Genomic DNA, 12440 nt, shown 5'->3' with positions numbered 1-12440 from the left:
GGCGCGGCGGGATGCAATCCCGCCTGCTTTGAAACCAGCAGATAAAAGCCAAAGCCAATGCTCTGCATCGGCGGGCGTGAAAGACAGTTAAGTACTGTTTTCAACGAGTTAGATCGGTACGTGGGTGTAAGGTGCGCCGTACTGAAAGGCTCCGAATTCACTACGGCCGCGAGGAGCTCTTCACGTGCACGGGCACCACAATGTGGAAGCCGTTACCTCTTACCGCATTTGAAATTATGCCGCAGCGAACGGGATTGATTAGAGAGCTACGTGCAGCAATGGGCTGAGACAATGTGGGCAGAAGATACCCTCTGCATTTGGTTCGTGAGGGCGGTAACTACTGAGAGAGCGCTTTCACGTTGGGTGGACTTGCCTTGAATAGTGGTACTGGCTACCCTGAGTCAAGAAAGATGTCCGTTTGACAGAGGGACGTATCTCGCAGTTCACAGAGCGTGCTGACACCGACCTCGGCCCCCAGCTCCGATGGCAGCGCAAAGTCTTCTCCCTCGTCGCCGACCAACCGCGCGATGGCGGCTCTGCGCCGCTGGCAGCCCGAGTTCAAGGGCGGCTCGCCTCTGGACAACTCGCAAAGCCCGTCGCCATGCGGGAGCCACGAACGCGCCATGATGGTCGCCTGCTTGGGCTCGTGCGCCGCCGGCACCACGCTCGGCTTTGCGTCCGCGGCCATGCCTTCCATCGAGCTCGAGCTCTGGTACAAACTGCCGCACAGCTCTCCAGAAAACCGCTGGGGCGAGGCCGTCTTCTTGCTGGGTGCGTCCGCTGGAGCCCTGCTTTCAGGTGAACAGAGTCTCCAGGAAAACGTAGGAGAAGCTGATTTGATTTTCAGCATAACCGAAATGGCTGCGATGATCAAGTCGAAGGACTGCTGTTTCAGAGATAATTGGTTTTTCCGGCACCCTACACAGGCCAAGCGCCTCGATGTCAGGGGTGGGCATTGGGCTATGAATCGTGGTGCAGTTGTATACTGAGAGCTACAGTGCTGATATACAGGACTTGGCACATTAGTTCGGCCTCATGCAGCCCTAACCACTGCAACGGTCCACCAACTACGTGAGATGAAAGCATCTGCAGAACCTGGCAGGCTGTACCTCTTTCGACTCCGTGCCGGTGCCGCTTGCTCTAACTGCTCACTCACGTTGGCGAACTTGAAGCAAGCTTTTGGAAACAAATCACGACAAGCAAAATTTACTGAGGCAGCTCAACAAATTTCTGAGATAATCTGATAGCCTAATGAAGAGCGGGTGTGGGTTAATGTAGCGTGAGAAATTGCAGTCTTCAGAACTGGAATGTCTTGGCGGTGGATACGAAGTTCTGGGAAGCCTCTGTACTACGTGATGAGGATGATTTTCTGCGTGCTGTGTGAACTAGCCAAACGTAATTCGGCTTTATGCGCAGAACACCTAGTCTAGAGGCTAATACAAAAAAAAAGTGTAGAAATATTTTCTAGCACCTGATGTTGAAACACTGCAGTAGCGATAATTACCAAGAAGTGCCTCGTACGTCACGCTGAGATGACAAAACCAGGTTCTAAATTTTCTAGTCTTTACAAGGTTCTATTACGTATCGGATACCATCCTATTTCATCGCTCATGAATGAAGTCATATCTCCTCCGTAGAAGCTCAAGTGAATAGAGCTGCACTGCGCTGCGATCAACGGGCGTGTCGGCCGCGCAGGGTTCTTGCTTCGTTTCGCGGGCAACCGAAAGACCCTGCTGTTGTCTGCCTTTGGCCTGCTGTGCGCCTGGGTCGGGGTCATGTCGTGCAACAGCGTCACCGCGTTCATGGCCAGCCGCGTCACGTGCGGACTCTGGCTCGGTGTGACGGCGAACAGCGCCCTCGTGTACGTGACCGACGTGGCTCCTCCCACCAAGAGGGCGTTCTTCGGTGGCCTCACTGAGGTGAGCAAGCGTTTCTGCCACACTAGGCTTCGCCATTATTATGTCAGCACTGCGAAAATGTTGTAAGGAAAGCCACATGAACATGCAAATCAAAGATAAAGATGAAACAATTTTTTTGAGCATTCGTCCAGATCGAGATATGCGAATGTATGAAGCTTCCGGGTGAAGTATACCCGGTGTTTTTTTTTTTGCCCTTGCATTTAAAACGGGGAGTAATCACCGATATAACTCGCCGTGACCTTCAGGCTGCTTCTCTTCACACCGCAGAAGTGCGGAGAAGGCGTCTGTTGGCGTTATTCGGGTTGAGATTTTAGATTTCCACTGCCATCGTCCACATGCTGCGTGCGTCATCCGATGCATCTAAACAACGCTTCGCGGGATTCACATACATTGCCTTTGGTTTTCTTAATCTGAAAAAAAAAAAACATTTTTTTCGTTGAAGCTATACTACTGATGTAGATGACGTCATCATCGAACCCTCTAACTGCCTAAGTGCGTTGTGGAGAACCGTGAACACCGTCGTGACTTTATTGAGCGATTGGGTCATTTCAAATGGTAGCGCAAAACGCCTTTGCGTGCTTCACCCTCAAGTTGCACGAACTAGATCCCTTTAATTAAAGCTCCTGGCATCCTGAGTCGGCCTTTAAAGTACGCCATTGGCGTGGCCCGTAGTATTTCGTTGATGGTACTTGCACTTGGTAGGTGTGTAAAATTCAGCTTCCTAAAGTGGCACATGGAGATATCAGGGCGCCTAGAGGAAGGATTCTGACGTAGTTAGGTGAGTAAAAAATTCACCAATAACTTTGGCTTAGGTCAGCACAACAAAGGCGCCGTTCTGAGCACAGCTTTATTTTTTTTATTCTATAGTGCATATATACACTGCGATGTCTGCCGAAAAAAAAAACTTTCGGTCTTGCACTGTGTTCGTAAATGCCTTAACAGTTGCCGCTGAACAAAATGCACACCCATATTTTTCCAACCAGAAACATTTTACAGAATGTCATTAAAATATACTGCAATAGAAGAGACACCTGGGCTTATTGGTACAGTGACATAATGATTAAACAGCGCTAAAGATGAGGACGAAGAGCAATGAGGAAGAGCGCGATTTTAATATCATTAAAATTTATTGGTTTATTGTTGGTTTACGGGGTTTAACGTCCCAAAGCGACTCAGGCTATGAGAGACGCCGTAGTGAAGATCTCCGGAAATTTCCACCATATGGAGTTCTTTGACGTGCACTGACATCGCGCAGTACACGGGCCTCTACGAATTTCGCCTCCATCGAAATTAGACCGCTGCTGCCGAGATCGAACCTGCGTCTTTCGGGTCAGCAGCCGAGCACCATAAACACTGAGCCACCGCGGCGGCCTCAGTAATAATATATATCCGGTACCCAACTACATATCCTTCCGTCCCGCGTCAGTCCTGCTTGCCACGTACTTATAAATTCGATTACGGATGACACCCGTGCTGGTTTAAAGCAGACATGAAGCACTGAACTACTCACAGTATACGAAAATCATAGCTCTCAACACCTCCCATTGTGTCGAAACAGTTAGAAATACCCTTTCTACAGTATAACTTTATCTGCAGTCATTTGCGTTCCTAAGGGAAACGTGATTTCATGACGCAAAAACAATCTCCTGTTCCTCAGGTTGCCTTGGGTGCCGGAACGCTGGCCGCCAGTACTCTGGAAAGCCTCAGGTGGGAGCTGCAAGCGACCGTCTGTGCCGTGTGGCCCGTGATAGTGTTTTCCTTCCAGCACTACCTGGTTGAGAGCCCACGTTGGCTGATTGCCAGAGGCTCTCGCCAGGAGGCCAACATTGCGGCGGCTCGACTTTTTGGCATAGACCTGCCTCCGGAGCTCAGGCCGAAGAAGGAAGGCGAGCCGGTCCACTCCTATCGTTGCCTACAGCAAATCCGGTGAGTTCAGCAGCTGTATTAGCCCCGCGGATAACTGTCCATGAAGGTTCGTGATACTGTCATAGAGTACAATACAATGTGCTTTAGTTGTCTCCTCACTCATTCAATAAGGTTTAGATTTTACCGTATGCAACAGGTGAAGCTGAGACCATGGCAGGTTTACGTAATACAGCCTAAAGCAGGAAAACCGATACCAATACAAAACTAACAAAGTAATGAAAGGTATAGTACTTTGCTTTTTAAAATCAATTTTGACAGGTGATGACGAGAGAAGAAGAACGAATGCGCATGTGTATGCATGTCTACATGAGTTCTGCGGTTAGCTTATGCGTCTGGTATGTTCACGGGGCACTTGCCAATGAGCTTGGGCTGCTTATTCATATTGGGCAAGTTTTGTTCTATTATGTCGTTAACGTCATAATTTCAGTTCGTCGAAATAAATCATACGAGAGCCGAAAACAGGACGTCTAGCACGCTGTGGTTGCATAAAAAAGCTGCTACATCCAGTAGTATAACCTCTTTGCATGAATCTAGATGTCAGAAAGGTTTTTTCAAGCCTTAGTGCCACACTGTTCAATCGTCTTTTGTAGGCACTGAGCATTAGGCCCCAGTCAAACAAAGCGAAGTGCATTCCGAATCATCCACATTCAACTGCTCCAATAGAAAAGGGCAAGGCGCCGCAATCTTCAAAGGCAAACTCTCTTAACCTCACTTGCCAAGAGTAGTTATTATTTGCATGCTGCATCTCTTGTTTGCATTTTTCCAGCTTCATGAAATGAATCGACTGCTGTTAAAAGTATGCCACATCCGGTCCCCTTTTCTACGTGGTTTTAGTAATGAGGGCTCTCGTGGTGGCAGATGTGGAGTGTTTAGTTATCATCGTCAGCCCAACATCGACAAATGCAGGACAAACGCCCTTCATTGATGAGAGTCAATCCGGTCCTCTGCGAACTGCACCCGCCCATTCCTTACAGACTGCCTGGTTTCTTGCATCTACCTTTGTCTTCGTCACCCCATTCTATCTTGCCTTCCCAAGTCCACGGTTTTACATGTTCACCGCCTTAAATGACCTACCCAGACCAATTTTCCTTTCTTTAACTTATCTAGATAAGAATTTATTGTATTCGCCTCATATTAAAAGTTCGAGTGCATTTATACGGCGCCTACGATGACGGCGTCGTATGAATAAGTAACTGCAAAATGCGTTATCCTTCAAAAGGTCAAAGTGGGGAGGCTAGACATTTGAGCTTAGTAGGAAAGACCGCAAGCAAAGCACTGCCATGGATAATACCAACGTGTGCTCGGTACAATGCCGTATTCTTTTTATTTGACGTAATGCTTTCTTCGTCAGGTTTGTGTGTACATAAAACCATGTTGCAGCGCCCAGAGTACAACCAAAAAAATAAACATGGTGGGAAAAAACAAGATGCTGCGCACTATGGTGTTCTTTCCTGCTTAGTGCCCCTGTCGTGACAGCGCTGAGAGGTGCTTGCGGTTCGCTAATGTTAACTGCTTAAAGAGCCCATGAAACTGTTTTGAAAGCGGATATTTTTATTAGCCCGTTATGTAAAGGCATGTCGTGAAAAACGAGCCAATAATATACATATAGGAAAACAGCTTTCTCGCGCGAACCCAACCTTACAAGGACATTCGCGTGGCGTCAATAATGAAGGGCTGTCATTGGCTTGTCACGAAATGCTGTCTCAACGTTGTCTACAGTAAACGATGTCTATTCAGACCAGGTACACGGGAGCAGAGGCGGACTGGAGGCAGCGCGTCGAGCTAGGTGCCGTCTTAATTAACATAGCGCTTCCGTTCTTTATGCATACAACGATGTCTCGATGCTTCGACGTAAGCAGCTGAACAGTCATTGAATCAAATTTGACTGCTGAGAATAATCACTGAATAGTTATTGCATTTTCTTGTGAACATAACATAAGCTGCGAGGCCACATGATAAGATATACAATTCAAGGCATTGGGCACAGGTGAAGACTTTTTTTTTAATTTTACGCAATTAAAGCCGAGCTAGCTCAGCCAACGGTGTTATTTCGCTTAAAGGGTCCATGGAACAGTTTGCGCAGAGGTGAAGACAAGTGCGAGACGCATAGATAGCGAATAGTCCATCATCATCCCGCTGAAATTTTCAGTTTAGTTATGCAGCGCCACAGACATTGGACATTAAAAAGTAGTCCCTCCATTTTTTCTCTCAACTGAAACATCGCAGGAAGCAGAAAGAAATATTACAGGTGGACTTCGCTGTATCTATCAGTCTTGTACTTGTCTTGACCTCTGCGCGAACAATTTCATAGGCCCTTTGAGGGAAATAAGATGAATTCCTGCGTTAGCTTGATTTTCCTTGCAAAAATTAAAAAAAAAAAAAACAGAAAACGTCATCACCTAAGCTTAATCCCTTCAATTGTATATCTTGTCCTGCGGTCGCGCGCCTGCTATCATGTTCATAAAAAAATGCAATAAATATTTAGTTATTATTCTCGGCAGTCAAACAATGAATCTATGACTGTTCAACTGCTTACATCGAAGCAATAAGACATCGTTGTATGCATAAACCAGGGAATAATTGACTTATAATTAGACGATTTTCGGGTGGTCCATAAGCTACCCTTGCGGTTCATAGCCCAATTTACACTAAATCACGCAGGTGTTATATACGACACTCTGCTTTGACTTTTCCCCTTGTATTTCGCTTTGCTGCAGGCTGGTGTGGTCGTGCCTTCTTGTGAACGTGCTGCAGAACCTGTCGTTCGCCCCGCTGTTCTTGCTGAGAGCAAAGCAGGTCCTAGGCAGCCTAATGGGCGAATTCACAGGTGGCGCCGCATCCGTGCTCCTGCTCGCTGCTTACGTGAGTCTAGGGGCATTCTTCGCTTTCCAGACATCCGCAGTCGGTCGCCGATGGCTTCTGGGCTTCTCTGCCCTCCTGGTGGCCGCCACGGTGTTCGCCTTGCGGCCCTTGGAGTACTTGGTGTTCAGGTTCGTTGACGCCACGCAGATTTTTTTTTTTTGTGACCTCATTCACAGTCTTTTTATCTTGTAATTAAGCTTTGTTTCTGAGCGCCCATCCACAGCGACTCCAAGAGGTACATGTGCTTCGATTTGCGCCATCATCCTGTGAAACTCTGCGAGGTCATGTGACCAGTGTCAGTGTAACAACACCGTCGGACAAGTATAGCACAGAGCGACTGACTTCGCCGACCTCAAATTGTCACATGGTGACAAAGGCAGTCTTGCAGTAAAGAAGACAGTGGAAGCCTTCCAAAAAAATTCATTGAAGTGGCGCCCACAGTACAGTGAAAAACTATGCGGCAGAGATAGCGCCAAACGTGCTCGGTGGTCGTCGAAAAGTAGAATCACCGCCGCTCTGGTTTTCAAGCTCACACAGAGCTTTCCAGATAAGGCGCCAAAAGCAAATACGACAATCTCAGACGTAGAAACAGTTGTTTAGGTCTCATCATTCGACATAAACTTGGTCGCATCTCACGTCACAGAAAAAGTGATGAAGCCGTGTGCTAGAGGCTTTGAGCATGAACAAACAAACGTTGCAAGCACTCGCGACAATATTATAACGGAATTTACTGGTGCTCGGCCACAGCCGGCACACGGATGGGCCGCAACTCTCCGTCTTCGCGCTCGTAATCAGTCGTTTAGTGGCATGAGATTGCTAGCGGCTTATACCCAACGCTTTACTTTAAGATGTCGTGAGAAACCGTTCCCTGTCACTTCTAAGAAGCAACAATGAAATGCGTGCCGCTGTATGGCAGTTGTGATGCGGCGCTCATACTCATACCACGTGTCTGACTCCGCCGCAGTTTACTTTAGAGCACATATGTCGTTGTAATTGGCATCACCCGAAAGAAGAGATTCCGTAGTATTTTATGTCTCTCAACACATGGCGGCCATTTAACGCGGCAGCGTTAAGTGCCCCGTTCTTCAGAAAATCCGTTGTCCGCGTTGTCGGCGTTGTGAGCGAAAAATCATGAGTATGGCCCTGGAAGGTGGTCCCTAGAGAGAGCAACCTAGGAAGCAATTCGGCCGCCTAGGTCACGTGACCTTGCGGCGTCATCACAACCTATCCATCAGACAGCGAGAAAACTTCCCACCCTGTCATGTGGAGTTAAAGATTGGTCGCTCTGGAACCACGTGCCATTGCAGGGCAGTGGCGCGTCACTTAACCGCGGCGCTACTGTGCCAGCAGGACTACCGGGGATCTAGGAATGTAAAGTAGAGAGTGACCTACAGCATATATGCTAATTAGCCCATTACGCTGTCGCGTCATACCCTTAAGGCGGAGCTTAAGTGTCGCTTCCAATTTTTTGGTAGCTGAAATGTAAATCGTTCGCACCCTGGCGGCCTAATGCCCCTTGGCGTGTGTAACCAGGCAGTCACAGAGGGAAGGAATGCGGCACTTGTGAGCCGCGCCGTTAAGGGCATTCAATTACCCTTGATTTCTACGTGCTTCTTCGCTACTCTTCTACATTGTTGGAGGTGTCACGTATTATACCAACTAAGCTTTTGCAGTGTTCTATGTGTGTGATTTTTTTCATTCGCACAAAGCAGCATTTGTGACGTCGCCGAACGGCCATGAGGATTATGAAAACGCATGGTCACCTGCAATAATCTCAGCGCCCCATTCATACAAGAAATAATGCAGTTATGGCAACGTCCCCACAGCAATATTCTTGCCGTCACGCCTGGTGCACCTGAGTAGGGTGAGCTCGACAGAACTTGCTGCAATGCCGATGCAACTACTAAATGCGAAATTTCAAGGAAAGCTGGGATGACTGAGACGTGCTACTTCTATGTCAAAGAGGTTTTCACATCTTTGCTCTGCGTATACCTAACAACGATAAGTGTGACTGGGTTGGTTGTAACATGAAAACTTTTCTAAATCTAGACGGCTTGTAATTTCATGTGGAAGGACACCTCAGAAAAATAGCTTCAGTTCATGTTTATCGCTTCGTTAAGGACACCTTAGAAATGTGTCATGTACTATTTGTGACATCTGACCTCAGGGAAGCCTTTGCTACTAGTCCGGTTCCGTCGTAGGTTTGTCCTCATTATGGAACAAAATTTGCTCTATTTATTCAAGCAACAGTACTCGAAATACACACTAAAACTGTTCCAAGATTAATGGCGGCGACAGTATATTATGAGCCAAGGCAATTTGAACTGTTTAATTACTGTTAAAAAATGTGGCTGAATCGCAGTTTATTATATTAACTGAATAGAATGGGTACGAAGATCGGGCTAAGTAATGCAACTTTGAGGCTAAACAGCACAGAAGAACGAGGGAAGCTGCCAAACAAGACTACGCTTATTACAAAGTTTGCCTCATTGCGCTCACTGAAATTTTGGTTACATTTTACCATCAAGTAGATCTGGCACGCTGTTGTCAGCGAGAGGCCTGACAGCCTCTTCTGATTAATACTTCTATGTTCATCACTTGCAGTCAGTGGACTATAGAGAAGCGGCCCAAGGAAATCAACTGGCGCGGCGTGCTGGCAGTCGGAATCCTGGTGCTGAGCTACTCGGTCGGTCTCTGCCAAGTGCCGCCTCTGCTGACTGGCGAAATGATGCCACTACGGCTGCGCTACATCGGCTGCTCATTCGTATCTGCATCGCGATGGCTGGGGACTGCGTTGCTGCTTCACTTCGACGGTGAAGTGGTGGAAGCAGTGCGGTACCGAGAGTCCTTCTTGGCCTTCGCTCTAGTATACCTCATCGCCGCTGCCACGGCGCTGGTCATGATTCCGGAGACTGAAGGCCGCACATTGACAGACATTGCTAAAGACAGCTGATGCCGAGAACTGAACTACGGTTTTCTCCATGTTTGTCTGCCCAAACATTTATTTCAACGCACGCAAATTCCGTCCCGCACTTCACAGGTGACAAGCTCAAGTCTCTGGAGCCTACTACACCGTACAGGTGGCCTTAATAGGATTAGCAGTCTATATTTTTATGATGAAATTTCACTTTAACATGCAGGTTTTATCATTCAATTTTTAGACTTTTTGATGTTTTCTCGCCTCAGGACCTATATGCTATGAATTGATATGAAAAATCTTATTGTCTAAGACTCATTGGGCGGGTTTTGCATTCTTAGTGTGTATAGCCTGCTCGCAGCGTTTAATCCCTCCACACCAACGAACATTCTTAGGGCTCCAGCCAGTTCGTTGTTCTGGCGATGAAATTGTTTTTCTCGCGCGGTTTCAGACAACTTGTAACTTGATTACTTAGCCTAACCTTTTACCTTTTGTAGCAAATTTACGTCGTCTCCTGCGTTCTTCCACTGGTGCCGCACCATTTATATTTTATTTCCAACAAATATGCTTACTTAAGAGTTTAAGATTGAGTTAAAAGTGGTGAAGAAAACACACTTAGATTTTTGGTATCAGCCAATATGCATGAGAATTATCCTCACCAGTGTTACAAACAACTGTCAGTTAGCAAACCAATTTGTTAATCCAGAACCATCAGCATCTAAAGCATTCTTTGGTAATGGCTCTTAACCGATGTTGTATGGTATGACAGCCAAAATCTATTTATAAAGCAGTTGACTAACTGAAGAACTGCTTTAATACGCAAGTGCATTTTGAATTTAATAACACCACAAAGAAGTATTCCAGGTCTGTAGTGCTTGCTCTTTTCGTTATCACTCATGGCGCCTCAATGACTATGGCAAGAAGTTGGAATTCTTGGTTTTTATTTTTTAGAAATTCGCAGTATAGAACGCTAAAGCCAAGAGAAAAGGGCGAAGAATACGTCATGCTACAAACCATTATTACATATTTGATATGTGCCTATGTGTGGACGCACATCAGTCTGAGGTCATTACATACACGTTGCACGCACAGATGAAGTTTTAAAACCCGTGCTGTGTTATCACATTTCTCAGTATTCCGTACCAGATGAATAAGCTTCGGTTCCTAAGCGCAAACTGTGCAAGCCCAGTCATTTCTTGGAAATACGACTCCTTTCCTGAAGGCATTTTGGGAAAAAGTCTGAGAACTTTATCAGCTCAGTTCAAGTTCCAGGCGCTTAGTAACTTCACCACATGTTGCTTACTTACTTCTAGTAACTTCTAGTAGTACTTCTAGCGCTTAGTAACTTCACCACACTTGCTTACTTAGCATTCTAAGCTCGTGGCTGCATAAAACATACCGCTTACAGATCTGACTTCATGACTTTACAGATAAATATCTTGAGAATTGTTTGAGAATAACTTCGTAGGGAGGTAGGTGCTCTGTGCGAAAAAAAAAAGTATTTCGAAGAAATTTGTATTCACCGAAAGAAAATAGCCTTAGCAAGAATCAAAGTGGCTGTGCTTTTCGTAACGAGTGTGCCACCAATATATTCAACCTCGGATTAATTGCTTTCAGTGCAATTCAAACAGACATGCCACGTAGTTTTATTTTCTCCGGCTCACCCACACCTTCGCAGCGGCGCTTATGTGCCTCCTGCGGATTGTTTCCATTGCTGAGACGGAGGAAATATTATAAAAGGGTGCACAATGACTGTTCCACTTTTTTTTGTCGTGATAGCGAGCACCACTACCGGGTTTATACACTACACTACAGCAATAGGCTGTCGGCCTATCTACATATCCGAAGCCGGGAATGTGGGGCTTAGTGCCACTAAGCTGCTCGTGGGCTGTTAGAGACAGCATAATGTCGGCGTCGGGAATAACATCAACCGCTTGGAGTTCATTAGCGCCCGGTGTTATTACGTCACTCTTGCGACTGCTATCCCATCGTACCGCAATCTTTGTTCGGGCGAGACTTCAGCTCTCAACCAGCGCGGCAACCACGGGCAAGGGGTATGTCTGTTGAAGAGCTGGTATGGCGAGGTTTACGTAAACATTTATCTACACTGTAATGAGACACATAATACAAAAGTTCGGCACAGGGGCCGATGCCATAAAGGCTGCTCGAGGTAGGGGCTCGGCCAGTGAACAGCGGCGATGACATTATCGCTGCGTCTCTCCCGGTTGCCTTCCTCGGACTTCGCGCTCAGTTCTTCTATACCTACAAGCAGACTAACTTATGTAATTGTAGATGTCTGAGCTGTATTGTGAGTGCATGCAACAAGGACGTAAATAGCCAGAAATGCGCGTTAGCAAACCCGCATTGAATCTCTCGTCCAGAAAAGCCTAATAGGTCTGAAAATATTAATCAGCACTTGTCCTGGTGGTATTTTCGGTTTATACCCAGAGTTTTATTCAAGCATATGGCCCTAGCCCAGAAGGTTCTCAGAAAGGACATCGAACGCAGCAGTCACTGGAATATCCGACGAAGTTGATGAAATTTTAAATAACCTGCAGTCTTTGAAAAATAAATAAAATAACCTTGGTACGTACTGAACCGAAAATCAGTAATGAGAACTGGATATTTTAAAACACAGAGTTGGCTGTTTAGGTTTCGTATGAATATCTAAAGAGGAGGATTTTGCAAGCGTGCAAAAAATCTAGTCAAGATGAAAATCAAAACCACTGGTTAGGATGCAGTTTTAATGCACGACTTCATTTTTTACGTTCCATACGTGTTATAAACATTTTTATACCCGCCGCATTCTTATATAA

General features: G+C 46.3%; 1 protein-coding gene across 1 annotated transcript; it reads left to right on the top strand.

The window, feature by feature from the left end:
• The first annotated feature begins 527 nt into the window (after window positions 1-527).
• LOC149340273 (solute carrier family 2, facilitated glucose transporter member 8-like) lies at window positions 528-9660 on the top strand. Its single transcript, XM_089551091.1, has 5 exons — window positions 528-798; window positions 1696-1919; window positions 3577-3845; window positions 6563-6835; window positions 9312-9660. The coding sequence occupies exons 1-5, from the start codon at window positions 528-530 to the stop codon at window positions 9658-9660; spliced, it is 1386 nt and encodes a 461-aa protein (XP_089407217.1).
• The last annotated feature ends 2780 nt before the right edge of the window (window positions 9661-12440 follow it).

The sequence above is a fragment of the Amblyomma mixtum genome, chromosome 6, assembly GCF_055824585.1.
Source record: "Amblyomma mixtum isolate Tamu chromosome 6, ASM5582458v1, whole genome shotgun sequence".
Classification (NCBI taxonomy): domain Eukaryota; kingdom Metazoa; phylum Arthropoda; class Arachnida; order Ixodida; family Ixodidae; genus Amblyomma; species Amblyomma mixtum.
This window is presented reverse-complemented; position numbering and strand designations above follow the sequence as displayed.

What these genes read in the sequence shown, in the direction of transcription:
- LOC149340273 (XM_089551091.1), top strand. Translation starts at nt 528, where the DNA reads ATGGCGGCTCTGCGCCGCTGGCAGCCCGAGTTCAAGGGCGGCTCGCCT. An exon ending in CGTTGCCTACAGCAAATCCG is followed by an intron (nt 3,846 to 6,562) that starts GTGAGTTCAGCA and finishes GCTTTGCTGCAG; the next exon opens with GCTGGTGTGGTCGTGCCTTC. An exon ending in TTGGAGTACTTGGTGTTCAG is followed by an intron (nt 6,836 to 9,311) that starts GTTCGTTGACGC and finishes CATCACTTGCAG; the next exon opens with TCAGTGGACTATAGAGAAGC.